At 39.7% G+C, this 18,418-nt stretch overlaps 1 protein-coding gene across 5 annotated transcripts in view; it reads left to right on the plus strand.

The window, feature by feature from the left end:
• The window catches only part of TEAD1 (TEA domain transcription factor 1), a 208,919-nt gene that overhangs the window by 61,971 nt on the left and 128,530 nt on the right, over positions 1-18,418 (plus strand). For 4 of the 5 annotated variants that reach the window (XM_048855606.2, XM_075129426.1, XM_048855608.2 and 1 more), the window contains one exon: positions 12,675-12,928. In XM_048855606.2, the coding sequence (XP_048711563.1) occupies positions 12,781-12,928 (148 nt within the window). In that variant the 5' untranslated portion in view covers positions 12,675-12,780. Of the gene's footprint in view, positions 1-8,404; positions 8,444-12,674; positions 12,929-18,418 lie in introns of all 5 variants that reach the window. The other variant, XM_048855607.2, reaches the window with a different exon arrangement.

The raw sequence follows: 18,418 nt of genomic DNA on the forward strand, positions 1-18,418 counted from the left end.
TGTACATTAAAAGTCACTCCACAGAGGTCAGTAATTGTAATAATAATTAATAATACTTAGCTCATCCATTGCTCTCAAAGTATTTCACAAAAGCAGGAAATAGTGTTATCCACATTTTATAAATGTGGCAACTGACACAAGGAGAAGTAAAGCAATGTTCTCAAGGATAACTGTCAACCCAATGGCAGAACCAGGAACAGAACTCAATTTCTTGAGTCCCAATTCAGAAGCCTATCCACTAAATCAGCAGCTCTCAAACAGGGTTCCGGGGCCCTCTGGGGGGCCACGAGCAGGTTTCAGGGGTCCACCAAGTAAGGCCAGCGTTAGACTCTCTGGGGTCCAGGGCGGAAAGCCGAAGTCCCACCATGTGGGGCAGAAGCATGGGGCCCTGAGCCCCACCATCCAGGGCTGAAGCCGAAGCCTGCAGAACTTAGCTTCATGGGGCCCCCGTGGCGTGAGGCCCCAGGCAATTGCCCTGATTGCTACCCCCTAATGCCTGCCCTGGATTTCATATATAGAAAAAATTTGTTGTGGCACAGGTGGGCCGGGGAGTTTTTATAGCATGTTGAGGGGGCTTCAGAAAGAAAAAGATCAAGAACCCCTGTGCAAATACAAGTGAGTGTAGTTATCTTATACCCTACGTGAAATTGGTGTGAGAGAAGACTGAAGAAGCCCTTAATGTTTAATTGCAGAGTAATTTTTGTATGTTAATATTCTTTATTTAACATTAAAACTTGCTTTAACATCTGTGCAGGCTAGCAGCACAATTGCAGATAACCATTCTCCTAGTATTTATTGTCTTTATGTTTCATGTCAAGATTATGGAGTGTAGGGTCCTGTCAATGTCAAATATGTCTAATAAAATCACACTTTTGGGGAAATAAACAAAAGGTTGTCCAAAAATTAGAGCTAGAATTTTGATGATGAAGAAAGCAAAACTCAATGATACTGTATTTTATGTTGATGCTACAGCTGTGATTGGCTAAGAGTCATTAAACTATTACATTGTTCATATGCACAGCACTAATGAGTGATCCCAGACTCTCTTCCCCATCACCCACAACATATTCACAAGATGGCCTGACCAAGTTTCCCCTCTAGCTGCCAGACTGAACTCCCCACTCCTCCCAAGCATGACCTGACCCCCTCCCCAGCTGCCAATCTAGACTGCACCTGCCCCTGACAGTTGCTGGAATCTCATCACCAGCTATACATCCCCCCCACCCGCCTTCCACTGGTGTCCCAACTGCCAAATCTAGTTGTGGCCCCACACAAAAAACTACCTTGAACTCTTTTCAGTGGCTGAACCTGCTAAATCTCTGGCTTGGAGAAACAGACGAAAGCAGGAAGAATGATGGGACATAAGAAATTCTAGCTTTCTCCAACATGTTTGACTGGATAGGGCTTTAGCTGTGGTGGACAGCATACCCATTATAAAGTTTTATTAGGTTACATTGCTTTTGTTACAAATAATTAGCCTGCTCAGGTATATTTTCTGGTTAAGAGATGTTGAGGAAAAATGACCTGCTGAGACACATTTAGGTGTATGACAATTTAGATCAAGTTGTTATTATCCTGTTGCTTTTTTATTTGATTTATGTAGATTTTTGTTTCCATTTCTTTAGCATGTTTCTTCTTTATGCAACCTTAAGTCTTTTTAAGTTTTTGCACTGATGTGGCCAATTATGGTTTTCATCTACAATTTACCTTTCTAAAAAAAAAAAGGGTGATTTGTGGTAACATCTGGAAAGCAGGGGTCATATCCACACCAGGAATAAAAGTATGCCCGTCTCTTTCTCCAATTTTCAGTGGTGAATTTGGCCCATTCAGTGATGTAGGAGTTGGTATCAAAACTCACAGCTTGATTGTTTTATAAAACCAGGTCGCTAGCCATGAAAAATTTCAGAGAAGAGTTAATCCTGTGTCAATGTCCTATTTAAAAAAAAAGGCACGTGGGTAAATTGTATAGGCCTTTTACTTCACTGTGCCTCTTCTGTCACTCTTTTTTTTTTTTTACAGAATATTTAATATATAAAATGTTTTATATAGACTAGGGTTTTATGTTGCATGATTGGACCCCCCTTCAAATAGCGATTTCTTCCTCCTTTTATGACTGATCTTACGTAAAGTTGCTCAAGCAGGTGATTTTGCAACCCCTCCCCACCGACACACGCACAGCATCACTCACAATAGGCACACATCTGTTACAGCTATTGCTGAAAACACTTTTCCACCTAAAAACAAGCTAATGGGGAAAAAGAAGAAAGCTGGTCACAGAGTGAAGGGCCAATTAGTCCGACATCGGGAGCAAGCAAACGAAGACATGACCCTGAAGGACTGAAAGTAGATTTTTGCAAACTGTATATTCTTCTAAAAATGGGGAGATTATTAAAAGGTAGAAATATTTATAAAAATAATCCTAGCTCCACTGTGTAGCACTGTTTGCTTTTTTTAAAAAAAGGGACTACAGCTGGGGCCGACATGTCATGGTATTACATTTGTAATGGGTATTGCCATTGCTGTTCACAAGCCAAAGCTTTCAATGGATGGCACATGTGCACGGTCTGCTTCCGCTGCAAAGGGCAGCAGCTCAATTGAGCCTTGCCCTCAGGTTACCTCACCGAGTTGCAGGAGGAATGGTTTCTCTTGCAGCGTAATTATCAGCAAGGACTCGAAAATCAAATAAATTGGCTGAACTGCGCTAAAATCATCCCTTATTTGGATTGCTGGCTACGTGTGAATGTCCACTGGAAAACGTTCGGCGGCTGGGTGCACAGGAGGGCAGGAGCCAGAACAGAGCGAGAGGTCAGAGAGCACTGCAGTCAGTCAAAGGCTGGATTTAGTCTCAGTCATGTGACCTGTGATTGCCTTTTTGCAGTGCTATATTTTGCTGCTCTTCTCTTAGTGCTAGTGCTTCCTAGAAGGAGGCTAGGAGAATTTTTTTTTTTTTTAAAAATCTTACTTTTATTCCAACTCCAAAGAAATACTAGAACGAATGACAAATTAAATATTGTCATTCCCATTGATTTGCCATGCAAGCTAGGACAGGAACAGTGGTGTGGATGAAGGGACAGTATTTGCAAGAGGCAGTCAAGCATCTCTGCAGATGACACCCAACTGAACACTTTAGATATAGGGCTCTGAGCCTGTGTCCTGCAGCCATTGTTTGTGCTGCCATTTTCGGAGAGGCCACCCAAGATTGCATCAGCTAGAAAGAGTGAGCAGCTGCTGGGCTTAGCTTTCAGTTTTTGTTTTTATTTGAAAGGTGTGTAAAATATTCAAGTCACAATGTATTCTAGCAATTCCAAATCTTATCCTTCGCTCTGCAGCCTAAAAGTATGTTGCAATTGACTCATAAAGAAGCATTTTGTCCTTCTGCTGATTTATTTAATTAATTAATTCATTTAAAATTTCCAAAAGGCAGATGTTGACCTACTGGGCCTGACTCTATTCCTTGCACTCCTTGCATTCCTTGAGTTTCAGGGGGAGTTTGGGGTACCCAGTGTGCCTGGGTGGTGGGTACCAGGGCATTCCAGAGGAAAGGACTACTCCCCATGCATTCGCTTACACTGGAAAATGACACGGTGTTTGAACATGTGGTAATTTACATGATTAAGGTTCAGGATAAAATCCTGTCTCCTTTGACATCAGTGACATAACTGCCATTGACATCAGTGAAGCCAGAATTTCACCTGAGTGTGGACGGGGACTGTTGTGTTGAGTATCACATCAGCGACTAACCATGGCCTACTAAGATGATGTTCAATATGCAAAATCTTTTTTTACATTGAGTGCTGATTCGTGCTTAACATCCTGTTTATTCCGTTGGTACCGTGATGCAGTTTTTGAGTGTAGATAAGCCCCAGAAACATCCTGACAGTCTAAACCAAGTAGGTGTAAGCTCTAGACCCTCAGATGAATTCATCTGCTGTCTCTACAGCTTTTGAACATTCAAGGAAGAACTTTTGTATTTCATTTTAATGGCAAACATTATGTGAACTGCTGAATTTGTCTGGCTGGGTTTTAAATGAATATTTTGTGTTGGAGACAGGCTTTTACTCTCTCCCGGTGTTCTTTCTCCTTGGAAGGAATTATTGCTGATAAATGGACCCGGTAACAGAAATACAATACAGTCATTTTAATGTAATGATTTCACCCTTGGAAGCTCTGTAAATGATTTACATCTTTATTGTTGCTTCATCATTATAACGTTTCCTCATAAAGATAAATTATGTATAATCAGTTAGACATTTATTATTGGAGTATCTAGTATTTTCCTAAAAGCAATGCCATGGGACTGCTTCAAAGAGTAGGAAAAGTCCACTTGTACTTATAGAGGCACAAAACCTGCTGTAAGCATTATTTTTTCCCATTTTAAAGCAAAATAGAGTATTAAAAAAAGGCCTGTGTTTCTGGTGTTAAATCTTGTGTCAAACCCACCTGGTCGATTGTAAAGGCATTTTTAATGATGATGTATAAACACTGGCTTATTTCTTCTAAGTCTGTACCTCATTGTGTTCATGGTTTTAATAATCAGGCCTACCAGAAGCACAGTTTAGACATTACCCTGACTTTGGGAGGCAAGCATTGGGTTGTTAGAGCATTAGTTTTCAACTTTTTTTTTTTTTCATTTGCAGACCATTAAAACATTTCAAATGGAGGTGTGGACCCCTTTGGAACATAGCCCACAGGTTAAAAACCACTGTTCTGTGGTAATGACCACGGGTCCCTTAGACATAGTCTGTGGACCCCCAGGGGTTTGCGGACCACAGGTTGAAAACCACTCTGTTAGAGCATCCTTCCCTGCCCAAGTGTTGTACATGAGGCTCAGAGCTTGAGAGAATCACTCAGGGTTCTCTGTATCTCGTGGGAGTTGTCAGTACTCTGTTCTACTACTCATTAAGTAGTAAGCTATGATGCACTGACCCACCAAAGAGGTACACTTTGTACTGATAACTGAGGCTGCATTATTTTCACTGTCATCGAGTGTCACTGAAAACATTAAACTGACCTTTTGCTGCGGGGCAGAATACTTATTTCAGTGCGCTGCAGAGGACTGACCAACTCAGAAATGGCCTGAGGAAAAAAATTCAAGTATGTGTGCTTAGGTCCTTATGATTATCTGTACTGTGTTCAGGTGTCATACTCCTTGTGCTAAGGAGACATGGGAGTGGTGCCTGCACATCTGGATTGGTGACAGGACTGTCAAGACTCTGACATCTGAATAGGTCTTCCAGGGCAATGCAATGTGTATGCTAAAGGTGGCCAAACCAAGAAAACTGGTCCTGGCCAGTTGGGCTGGGAACTGATCAATGCATCATATGATGTGGAACTTTTATCACTGGGATGTTCTGTACCTCAGGGGAACACCCTGCACCCTCATGTTCATCCTTATAAAATGATTGTGTGGTATCCAATGCAAAATTTGTCATGCCGGGTGTCTTTGGAAGGCTCATGATGCACTGAGCATTGTTGTTATAGTAATGTTATAGGTTGTAATTCCATGTATATAGTTATGAGGCTGAAAAGTGTGTCCTCATGGCTTAAAACAGGCCCAGGCAAAACTCTCCAAGAGCAGAGGGGCAGTTCACACCTCATGAGGGCATGTGGGACAAACCGAGCCCAGCCTCACAGGAACAAAGGACACTGGCCTAGGCAGCAACAAAGGATCTGTTGGACTCTCAAGTGAGTCACCCCCCTTCCTTTGGTCAGTTTGGGACTGCAATGAGGTAATACTCACCTGACTCTGAAGACGGAGGGGGAAGGGGGGACAAAGCCAAGAGGGAAGAAAGAACATGATAAAAGGGAGAGACATTTTCCATTTTCTCTGTCTTCCACCTCCATCTATAGACAACACCACCAAGCGACTGAAGCACTGATCAAAGGGGAGAGCCTTGCTGAAGGGCAACCAGCCAGCCTCTGGTGGGAAGCATCTAAGTTTGTAAGGGCATTGAAAGTGTTAAGGTCAGCTAAGAATGCATTTTGCTTTTATTTCATTTGGCCAAATCCGACTTGCTGTGCTTAGATTTTAAGTGATTATAAGTCAATCTTTGTAGTTAATAAATTTGTTTGTTTTTTTCTACCTGAAGCAGTGCGTTCGGTTTGAAGTATGTCAGAGACTCCCCTTGGGTTAACAAGCCTGGTGCATATCAATTCCTTTGTTAAATTGACTAACTCATATAAGCTTGCAGCATCCAGCGGGCATAACTGGACACTGCGAGAGGGAGGTTCCTATGGTTGTGTCTGAGACAGGAGATATTGGCAAGTGTCATTCAATTGCACAATCTAAGCAGCCAGAAGCTTGTGCGAACAGCCAAGGAGTGGGGGTTCTCACAGCAGAGCAGAATAAGGCTGGCTCCCAGAGTCAAAGATTGGAGTGACCTAGCAGATCTCTGGTCCAGATAACACCAGGGGAACGTCACAATCACCTGACAAGGCTGATCCAAGTGGGCACCTGACAGATGGGACTTTTTTTGACTGCAGGACCAGCTGGTTAGAGGGGAGAGAGAACAGACTCCATGTTCCAGGGGCGAACTCATAAGGAGAGAGTTGCAGCAGAGGGGATTTGGAATTTTGAAAGGACAGTTACCCATTCCTGAAGAACATGCTAGAGTGGCGAAACAAGGAATGGAATATCGTTGTTTGTTGCTTTGTCTAGATCTGTATGTTTCTTTTGCTGTCTAACATAAAGTGATTGGCTTTGGAAGATTTTGCAAGGAGTTGCAGCACATAACACATAATATCTTGTCTGTGGACAGATGAACTGTAAACCAGAGAGCCCACAAAGTTGGAGCTCTGCGGAGGGTGTGCTTATGCAATTGGAGTGTCCTGGGAGGTCAGCACTGGTCCTAGGGCAGCTGGATCATGAGGTCTGACATCCATGAAGGATTAACAGGTAGTCTGTGCCTGGGAAGAGACCAGAAAAGGAGACAGCATTGCAGCTTACTCAGACCAAGGGAAGCTTAAGAGCACACAGGCCTGTGGTGAGACCTCAGCACAGCAGCCCAAGTATCCAAAAGGGGCAGCTTGACATGGGCTGATATTGGACTAGATGAAGGAATTACTGGGTAAAATTCTATGTCTCACATTATTCTGGAGGTCAGACTAGCTGATCATAATGATCCTTTCTCATGTTAAAAGTCTGTGAAGACACCATTGTAGGTTGCGTCAAAACGATTCTATCAAACATCCTAGGTGGGTAGAGATGAGAGTTTTTAGAAGGACTACATGGAGCAGTATAATCATATTTATCAGCTTAGTTATACAGTTCTCTGAAGTAATTCAAGTTTTTACTCCTTCCAGATTCCCCATTCTGGTGCTTGGAGAGGATCAGCCCTGTTTCAATAAAGCAGGTTTTGGCGACAATATGCCAGTGAAAAAGCACAATTTAGAATCTATATGCTGGTAATTCACATCAGCTCGACTGAATGAAAAAAATCACAATTGAATTTTGCCAGGCTAGTGTAAAAGATTATCCAACTCTGACAAACCCAGCATTTTAGACTTCTTTTTGTGCCAATCTACTGTGGAAATGCTGAAAGATCTTTTGCACATTGTAGCCCCAATCCTGCAAGTCGTTCTGCTCCTTTATGGAGCTCTATTGACTTTAGTTGTCTACCTGTGAATGGCAGCTTCCAAGACCAGGCCTGTGTTTGCACTGCTCAATGATAAAAGCAGGGGCATAAAAAGAGAGAGTTTGAATCTGATTTCCAGTACTCAGCTGAACAAAACCTTTCTTCCAGTGAGAAATTCCAGAATGTAAGTTGACTGATTGTTTTTGACGAGGTATTATACAAGTTATCCCTCATTTCTTGGGATTTTTCTAAGTAAAGCTCTAACAAGCTAAACATGAGTGGATGTACATTACATTTAGCTATATACTAAAACCATTTCTTATGTCTTTATGAAGCTTTGCTGGGTTGATAATGGCCATTAAAATATGTTTATAAAATTCAATTCAATGTGGCCCTCTGAGATTTTCTATTTTGTTTAATGAAAAATGGTACTCCTTCTGGGATGGGGAGCGGGGTACCAAATATACAGCCTTGCTGATATTTCAGCTCTCATGCAGGAAGAGCGTAACTACATGAAGACATCAATATGGTTAGGTTTGACTGACAGGTGAGAGGAAGAAGCAGACAAACCTAGGGGAGAGCAAATGTAGGAAAGATATGGTCAGGCAGAGGTTACTATGGCCTGCAGCTAAAAGGTTATCAGCACAATGGGAATGAAGCAGAAATACAGAAAAAAAGGTGCAGGGAACGGGACACAGCAACTGAAAGGGAAATCTGAAAAGAGGCATCTAAAACAACACCAGGAGCTACAAAAAGGAGAATTGAAAGAACATATTTGTCTGGATTTGGGGATCAGTGTTGAGGGTTTAAATTTTTGTTTTGTTTGGCAGGGAATGAGGCACATGAAAGTGATGGGTATTATTTAAAGGGTAAGTAGATGAGTTGTGATGTGTTAGAGAACAATGGTGGAGCCATTCATCCTGGTTTAAGAGTGTGCGTGAGTGTACATGTATATAGCTTCTTCTTTTTTTCTTGCTGTTTCCAGTTAATTAAATCCTCTTGCATAGAAAGGTGTTACTTTGAGCTTTGAAATTTACACATATCAAAGAAGTGCATGAATGGAATATGTTTTTCCAGGAATTGGCACAAAATTCCAATTTTTTAAATTAGTTTAACTGCACCTAATATGAGTGTAGTATCACTTTTCTAACGGCAAATAAATTGTGATCCCTCACATAGTCACTTCGAACTCTGGAACATTGACACTGAATTATTTCGTCGTGGTTTAGGCCTTAGAATTCAAACTATAATATGAAGTAAAATGGCCTTTTGATACATGGTGTAGAGATGGAAGTGACTTAACTGAGTAGTTCATTATTCTCCTGAAATAAGAGGGAATCATTTACTAGTTGGGATACAAGTTGTTTTTTCCCTTCTGTGTCTGCTGGCTTGATCTGCTGTGTCAGCATTCACAAAAATGGAATTCACTAAAAGCTTCCTTCAGTACATGAGAGCTTATTTCCAACAGATTGCTCCCCTCCCCCACCATACTGACATTTGACAAGAAACACATGCTTGTCCTACGCTTTAGAGGCTGCTAAACATTGATTTGTAGAAGCTGTAGTTTTGCTTGAAGATGACCCGAGTAGGTAGGAAGGGATGGGAAAGGGAGACAGAAGGTCACTTGAAACATCATCATTAGACGCAATGAGAGGTCCAACATGAATATCAAGTAACATTAATTACTTTGGAGCCTACTTAATGTTTTCCTAGATGTTTCTTCAGAATAATTTTTCTATGGGAGTGATCAAGATTTTGGGTTATGTGCCTGGCAGAGTTTATAAGCGGAACACAGTTGAACTAGAATGGGAGACCTATGTGGCTCACCTGCATGCTTCAGGAAATGGCACTGGTGATCTAGTAGTTGACATGTGTCCCCTCTGAGTCTATAGTGAAGAAATGCCCCAATATGTCATTAGGGCTGTGCAGCTGGAGATGCTCACTTCTTCAGATGAAATAGAAACCTGAGGTGTTGATAGCTAGAGGCCATCAAGGATCTGATGCGATTTATTATTTATTTATTCATTTATTGCAAGAGCAGTGTTGTCAGGGTTCCTTCCCCACTCTGAACTCTAGAATACAGATGTGGAGACCCGCATGAAAGACCCCCTAAGCTTATTCTTAACGGCTTAGGTTAAAACTTCCCCAAGGTACAAACTTTGCCTTGTCCTTGAACAGTATGCTGCCACCACCAAGCGTTTTAAACAAAGAACAGGGAAAGAGACCACTTGGAGACGTCTTCCCCCAAAATATCCCCCCAAGCCCTACACAACCTCTTTCCTGGGGAGGTTTGAGAGTAATATCCTAACGAATTTGTTAAAAAATCATCAAAGACCCAAACCCCTGGATCTTGGAACAATGGAAAAATCAGTCAGGTTCTTTAAAAGAAAGATTTTATTAAAAAAAAAAAAGGTAAAAATCATCTCTGTAAAATCAGGATGGAAAATACGTTACAGGGTATTCAGATTCAAAACACAGAGGATCCTCCTCTGGGCAAAACCTTAAAGTTACAGAAAACAGGAATAAACCTCCCTCTTAACACAGGGAAAATTCACATAAAACAAAAGATGCACTAATCCGCCTTGCCTGGCTTACCTATACTGGTTGCAATATTGGAGACTTGGATTAGGGTAGGTTGGAGAAGATGGATTTCTGTCTGGCCTCTCTCAGTCCCAAGAGAGAACAACCATGTAAACAAAGAGCACAAACAAAAGCCCTCCCCCGCCAAGATTTGAAACTATCTTGTCCCCTTATTGGTCCTTTGGGTCAGGTGCCAGCCAGGTTAGCTGAGCTTCTTAACCCTTTACAGGTAAAAGGATGTTGTCTCTGGCCAGGAAGGATTTTATAGCACTGTATACAGAAAGGTGGTTACTCTTCCCTTTATATTTATGACAAGTGTTAATAAAACTCTTGTCCTTAGTAGAATGTCATTACCCTAATTAGAATATGATTACTCTCACTTACCTACAATTCCTCACGTAGTAGGCATTCCAGCTGGGTATGGTTAGTTATTCTTCACTTCTCGCCCAATACTTTTGTGTAGATGTTGCTGATATAGGGAATAGGTCGGTGATTTGAGCACAAAGTGTGAGTCTTGTCGGGGTAAAACCAGCCCCTCAACCTTCTGAGGTGTTTGTGTTTCTTTCTTTTTTGGATGTTATATAAAAATCAAGGCACCATCTGCTTTCTGTGGATGACAAAGATCCCATAGTACTTTTTCTGAGAGTAGGTTTTTGCCCTGATGTTGGCCGAAGTTTGTGCTCTCACACTGCTGTGCTGTATACCATTTTTCAGTTGGCTACTAACCTCTGCGTTGCTGCCTGCTCTGCCTGTAATACTGCTTTATTAAAAGGTTTTCTAGGCATAGATTAATCCTGATATTAATGGTAGGCAGTCACAAACATGTTTGATGTTGTGATGAAATTTTTAAAACCAATATGGGGCTAAATAAGGCCTTCAGGTAGAAAAGAACATGGGTGTGAAATTTTTTTCTTTCGGCTTGATCCTTAGAGGTGTCCTGAGCAACCTCAGTTCTCACTGGAATCAGAGGAAGTTGCAAATGCTCAGTACCTTTGAAAATCAAATCATTGAATGTGGGATAGAGTGACCACCTCTAGTTTTGATTCCACATTTTCCCAAAGCATCATCCACCTCTGCCTGGATTGCGTCCTACAGACTGACACTCCCTAAACAGTGCTGCTATCAGTAGTGCCTCTGTAAGGGAGTTCCTCAAAATGGAGGGATGGCCTCAGGAAAGCTGCTACAGCCTCTGGTTATAGTGACCTTCTCCTGCTGTTTTTGTGGGATGCAGGCAGGAAGATGAATGTTGCTTAGCCTGCCATACCCCTCATCTGCGATTAGCCTGCAGAAGGGTTTGTGGGAACTAGGATTGTACTGTAGAGGTGTCTGATTTCCCTTCTCTCCACTTTCATGTGGAGAAGGCACATCATGGTCCTTCGTTTCAAAATAAATCAAATAAATGAGTTTGGAAGTTAAGAGAGGTTTGGTTTCATTTAATTTCGTTTTTTTTTAAATTCCCTTCCTGTGTATATAACGAAAGTCACCAAGTGTCTTTTTTTTTTTCCTTAATAAAAATGTGGTATGCCTAGACATGTTGAGCCAAATTCATTCCTGGTGTTGCATAAGTGCCTTCCAAAGAGTTACACCAGCAATGAATTTGGTCAGGTATTGCAGATTTTAGCCTGAAACAAACCTTTATAGCAGAGTTGTATTTCTCTCAAAAATATCAAAGGAACACTGACAGATCTGTAGCTGTAGTGGTGTTAGCAGGTGCTGCTATATTGAATTATTTCTTATTAAATTGATTCAGTAACTTGAAGCTTGTAATTTTTGTTCTGATGTAGTTCCATGGCAGAGACTTTTAAAAACATAGATTAAATGTGTAATATCTTCTGTAGTTATTCCTTTCTCTGGTATTATCATTTTAAAGATTTCCCCTTATGTATAGTTCAGACTCTGTTATTCATTTGGTAAGATCTAAACATCTCAGTATTTCTCTGTTAACCATACTGGACTGATTTAATCCCTGGTGCAGTTCTACTAACTCCATTGACATCTGAGAGAAATTTGTTGTTTTATTTTATTTAACATGTTTCTTTTTAGATTCAATGGGCTGGATCCTCGCTGGGGTAAACAAGTGTACTTCCACTGAAGTTGATGGAGCGACACGAATTTGTGCCAGCTGAAGATCTGCCCCATTATTTTAAGGCTTCCAATGAAAATCAAAATTGAATATATTACATTCAACTGATTTTTTTTCTAGTGTTAGGTATTCACCAAGTTACACTATGCTTAAAAAGTAACTTGATACCCTATTCCTACATGTAGTGGTGCAGAAAAAGTGAAGTGTGGCTAATGGCTTTTGTTTCAAGACACTCATTCTACAGATGTTTCGGGATGGAATTGTGTTTGTATTTTACTTTTTATTGGGGTTTTACAAACTCATTAATCACAATAGCACTTTCACATTGTGCCCATTGATGGCAAGTTCTGTGCAAGTTACTTTAGAGTTGGGAGTAGCCAAGGAATGTTCATGTTAAGTTCCATATCTTTAATATCTTTTGTTTGTTTGTTTTCTAGGTTTATTTTCTTTAAGACTCCAGGCTTAGGCTTGGAGACCCCAGCCACCATCATTGAGCCCAGCAGCTGGAGCGGCAGCGAAAGCCCTGCCGAAGACATTGAAAGAATGAGTGATTCTGCAGATAAACCTATTGACAATGATGCAGAAGGTGTCTGGAGCCCTGACATTGAACAGAGCTTTCAGGAGGCTCTAGCTATCTATCCACCATGTGGGAGGAGGAAAATCATCTTATCGGATGAAGGCAAAATGTATGGTAAGTAGTGCAAATTTAACCTTTTGAAATAATTGTCCCATGAGATGTACACAGCCAAACTTGTATCAAGACAAAAGACTAGATTCTTATCTCCAGATACACCAGTGTAAATCAGATAGAACTCTGATGAAGTTAAGGGAGTTCCAGAGCATTCAGTTACCAATCTTTCCAGACCTCAGTTTGTGATTGGTAGAAAAGATACAATCATTAAATTTACAGTTCTGCAGCTGTATCTACAATGTGGCTGAATAAGAATTCTTAAAAGGAGGTTTTTAGAAACGTGACTCCTTGTGCATAAAGAATATGTAAGCACTCTTCATTTTTCAATAAATGGTGCAGTAAAATGAAAACTTGAACCATTATCTGGAAATACAGTGATTGCACAATAAAATGTATAGCACTTTAATAAAGAAGCGATAAACTTCTCACTTCCACAGTCCGCTCAATGAGTGACGTAAGGTTTTTTTCTCTTTGTGAACTGCTAAATTATATGATGTTCTGATAGTGTTTCTTAAATATAGTCCATTTAAGAATACAGACACCTAGGCATATTATCCCAGTGTTGTTTAGTTTTGTCTTTCCAGTTTACTCCAGCTAATCTCTGATTTTGGAGACTTAGGTTAGCTTCTTTTTTTTTTTTTCTTTCTTTTTTTTTTTTTTAACTTCTGCAAATATTGCTGAGTGTAGAGTTTTAGTTTTGGCTGTTCATGTAGTAAAAGGCAGATGGTGGGTTGTTCCTGTGCACTTTGATTCTATTAATCATGGAGTGTTTTGGTGTTCGTGGGTTTGTACTGTTATGGTTAAAAATGATCAGGAGTCTACCTGATGCATTGATGCAGCTTTCCTGATCTTTAGAGTAATTTGTTCCTAAATAATTGTAAATATATGTCACATAATGGCATGTTGTGTCTTTAACACAGTGCCTTCTCCGTCAATATCAGTAGGAACCTACAGAGCAAACTAGCAGGAACTGTAAGGAGAAAGCAGATGGTACTGCAGCTGCCACCAGCTGTGCCCCCTCCCCCAGTACTGGTTGGATGATGTAATGGAAACAAGGAAAAAAATGTCTTTCTGTGGCGTTGGGAGTCTCTCACAGCCTGTCAGTGTCACAGCGAGGCAGAAACAAACCTTAAGGCGTTAGTTTGCAGCTGTCATGTGACCCTTGCTGCCAAATGAAACATAATGTCTGGAAAAATAGACTTGTGATGAAGCATCTCAGCTGCTGTTGGCAGAAAGTTTCTAGGCCCTGTTTTCCTGCTGGATTGATTTTTTTAAGCTGAGAATATAGGGTTTTTTCCTCTCGTTGTTCCCCTTTCCCCTGTGATTTCTTTCTATTTTGAATGAAACGTTTTTGTTGTTACTCTTTAAAAAAGGATGAAAAATTTGTTTAATTAATAGTTTGCTTTTTTTCTGGAATGAGTTAGAGATATACTTGCAAACATGTTTATTATATATTTATAGTGAAAGACTGTGCTTATACATGGACACTCTTGTCTGCCAAAAATAATGTTGACTCAGTTTTTTAAATCAGAGTCCCATAATCCAGAGGTAATTTACAGTAATGACTTCTGAAATGAATTTTTTCTTTTTAGATCCCCTTCTACAGGAAGTAATGTATTTGTAATGTGAATTTTTGTGTTTTAATGAAAACTCACACATTTGTACATGTAAGGAGTTTACTTTTTAACAATCTCCCACTGTAGGTTTAAGAAGACAATTGTACTGAATCCTAAATATATATATATATTTATATTTATAGAAAATGATGCAGTAAATATGTGTAGTTAATTAACAATAAATGCCTGAAACCATATCTGCCACATCTATATGTCATTATATAAAATACAGAACTGTTTTTTTAAATATAATTACATACCCTAAATAAAATATTTTACTATTAATTTGATATGAACATTAAGTACATATACAGTATCGCTACTTTGATTTAAAATGTTGCCATAATTTTGAAGAAGTAGTATGTTAGGAAATGCAGAATTATTTACATCCTGACTTTTTTGTGGATGAACTCATGTTTTCATTCTTCAAGCTGAGTAACTGCTTTGTCGTGTTTTGAGGATTTATTGAAGTCATGCTAGGTTTCTGAGGACTTTATAATAGAGTCTTATGGTCCTAAGAGCATAATTGTTCTCTAAGGATTTTGAAATCAAAACAGCATAAGTGTTTTAGTTTCTGTGTGGCAAAATGAAAATAATTTAATACCTTTTAGTGGCATACCAAGTTTATTTCTCTTACGAGAAAGACATTACAATATTTCAAAGCTTCTGCAGGGTTGGGGCATTTTGTAATGTGTCTGTAATCCATGAACCATGCAAGAGAAAAGATCAAGAAAGCACCATTTCATTTTCCAACTGAAATTACCTTTAAATGTAGACACTATAATCCATATGATTTTCTATAAAGACAAATGTAATGATCTCTCTGTGATGGGCTCAAGTTAGGGCAGTTGTGATTTTCCTTTTCAAACAAGGGATGTTTTGAAGAAGGGAGGAATCTGTTCTCGTGAAAGGTTTTTAAACAATTTCTACTGTAGATTTAATAAGATATTTTAGTTTCAGCAGAAGGCAGAATTCCTTCACGACTCTTTTTGTGATTATCTTGAGCAGTCCTTAGAGTGGAGCTCATGAATTTGGTTGGGTGTGAGTTCGTTACTTACTTACTACTTTTGACTTCAGGGGTATGTAGGCACTACTGGGGTTTTTGTAAATCCCATCTCTGCAGTGAAAGGTGTGTGTGGGTTGTCCTCTCTGAAGAAGGAAATGTGGGCTGCTGTGTCAATTCTACCTCTGGCATTGAGGGATATCCCTGGCCTCTGTGTCTTGTGAATGTGACTTGGTTTTCTTCAGCTGTTCTTCCACACTTTTGTGATGATTTTTTGAAGTAGTGGATCAAAGCCATTTCATTTTCTCTTTGGTCCAGGTCATTCTCCCTCAACTCCAGCCCTTCCATGAAAAGTAACCCATGAGACTGTATCAAGACGATCATAGAACTTTTCTGGGTATTGCACCCCACAGAGAAGAAGGATTTGAGGATTATGTGGTTTGGGTTGGGAGGAAGATTTGCCCTCTCACTACTGCAGATCCAGAGGATCCATGGAGAAAAGAAATGTGAGATGCTAGGAAACAGTGATGTCTTCTGTTGTGCCTTGGCCTTCTCTTAGGGTATGTCTAGACTACCTGCTGGATCGGCGGGCAGCGATTGATCCAGCGGGGGTCGATTTATTGCGTCTAGTCTAGACGCGATAAATTGACCCCCAAGTGCTTTCCCATCAACTCCTGTACTCCAGCTCCTTGAGAGGTGCAGGCAGAGTTGACGGGGGAGCAGCAGCAGTCGACTCACCACGGTGAAGACATCACGGTAAGTCGATCTAAGTACGTCGACTTCAGCTACGTTATTCACGTAGCTGAAGTTGTGTAACTTAGATCGATTCCTTCCCCCCCCCCCCCCGCTCCAATGTAGACTAGGGCTTAGCTGCTTTATGGCCCCCCCACTCCATCATGGAAACCATACAGCATTCAGAAACTCCTGAACTTTGACTCAGGGAAATAATTGGGTAAAACTTAAAGATACTTACCTATTTTAGGTTAGTATTCATGCCAGGAATATTGGTTAGGAAATTCCTAAAAGAAAGAGAGTGGCCAGTAATGGCCAAACAAATAGAGAAAATGGTTTCTGCAGAAGAGTACCACCCATAAGTTCCATCTTTTTTTCCTCAGTGATGGTTCTATTGTTGTTACTAATAAAGAAGTGACTATGGTTGGAAAATGGAGGTGAATATGAAAGTTTGATCCAGGATGGAGGACCTCATACTGAAAATTGCTGAACATCTGCTGCTCACTTTTTGAAGAAATAAGTGAGGAAGAAATCGGCTACTCTTATACCCACCTTACTCATATTTGCTATGCAAGGCCTTCAGTGTGTGAGGAATTTTTTGTTTTTGTCTTTCATTGCATTAAGAAAAGTGTTGACAAAATACAAATGCTGTTTGTTAATAGGAAGTGTGATATTGCAGGACTTATTTCCCCTCCCACAAATAAACAGTCATGAATTTGTACCTTTATGTTCTAAAACTCTGTAAAACCCATAATCCATTACAGAACACTAGCTGTGTTAGTACTTAGTTCAAATTGTTGGTCTTCACCGGTTGATAGTTTAGTTACTTGTAGCGATTCCTGTTAACTCACTTATTGGCAGGATACTTGCCTGCACTTGTCTCTGTTCCTGCAAAGACTGTTATGGAAAGATTAGAAGAATGAAGGCTGCAGAGATTCTGCAGTGAAATGCAACTCTAATTCATCCCTGGTGTAACAACCCTGAAGTCAGTGGTGTTACAGCGGGAATTAATTTGATCCAGAGTGTTTGTTTTCATTCAGCTAAAATGTAGCTATATTAAGATATATCTTTGGTAGCACTTTGGGGATGATATAAACGTAATTCAGAATAGTCTTTACGTGTGATAATTCCTGTAGACATGCAAATACTTTACTAACAATATTATTAACTTATCCTCAAGATAGCAAAGATGGCTGTTGTATATAATAGGGAAAATGATATTTAATTTTTTAAATTAAAAAAAATCAATGTATCCTGTAAAAAAATCTTGAGTGATGAAGCAAATGTATCTGTGTAGGAAACAAAACTACTGGACGAATTTATTAATAGTTTTATGAAAAATGTAATCAAGCTGTTTACATATTCTACGAAGATGAATAAGCCCAATGTAAAGTTGTAAGAGTATATTGCAACCTTGAAAAACTGTTATATAAATTTAGTAGTCCAGGCACAAAAGCTATGGGTCTGTCCTTACCAAGATGGTAATGAAAAAACTAATGGTATTTTATTCACTCGTCAAATAAAAATATTTTGCCTAGGCAAATAGAATATTGCAAGATTTATAACAGCACTTTTCATCTCCAAAGCACCACACTAATATTAATGGAACTTCTCACAACTAATACACCAGCAAAAAGCCCTATTCTGTAAGGCTAATGTGACACTGTAGGTCAATACCCTTCCCTTCCTCTGTCTAGGTATTTATCAGGAAACTATTAGGTGAATAGCTTAATGAAACAATACTAACTTGTTAACAATTATTTTTTAGTTTTGCTTTTAATTTGAAAGTTTCCATACCAGTTACTGCTTCTACAAAGATATTACTACCTTATAAAGTTTCCACTCCATTAAATATATTTGAATGTGCATAAGGTATTTGGAATGATGAAATAGCAGATGTGGGGTGTCAGGTTGCATGTTTATTCATCTGTTATTGCAATCGTTGTGCAAAGATGTGCTCTTGTATTTTCTGTCTCACAGCAACATACACAAAATGCACCAGAGATAGGACACCTATTATGAAAGTTACTATTTAGGTTACTTACATTGTAAACAAATCTGTCTAGAAACATTCTTGCAATCCTATGATTGTTCATTGTATTGCATCATCATACTGCCTATTCAGGAAGGCAGGTTACA

This window comes from Caretta caretta, chromosome 6, assembly GCF_965140235.1.
Source record: "Caretta caretta isolate rCarCar2 chromosome 6, rCarCar1.hap1, whole genome shotgun sequence".
Taxonomy (NCBI): Eukaryota; Metazoa; Chordata; order Testudines; family Cheloniidae; genus Caretta; species Caretta caretta.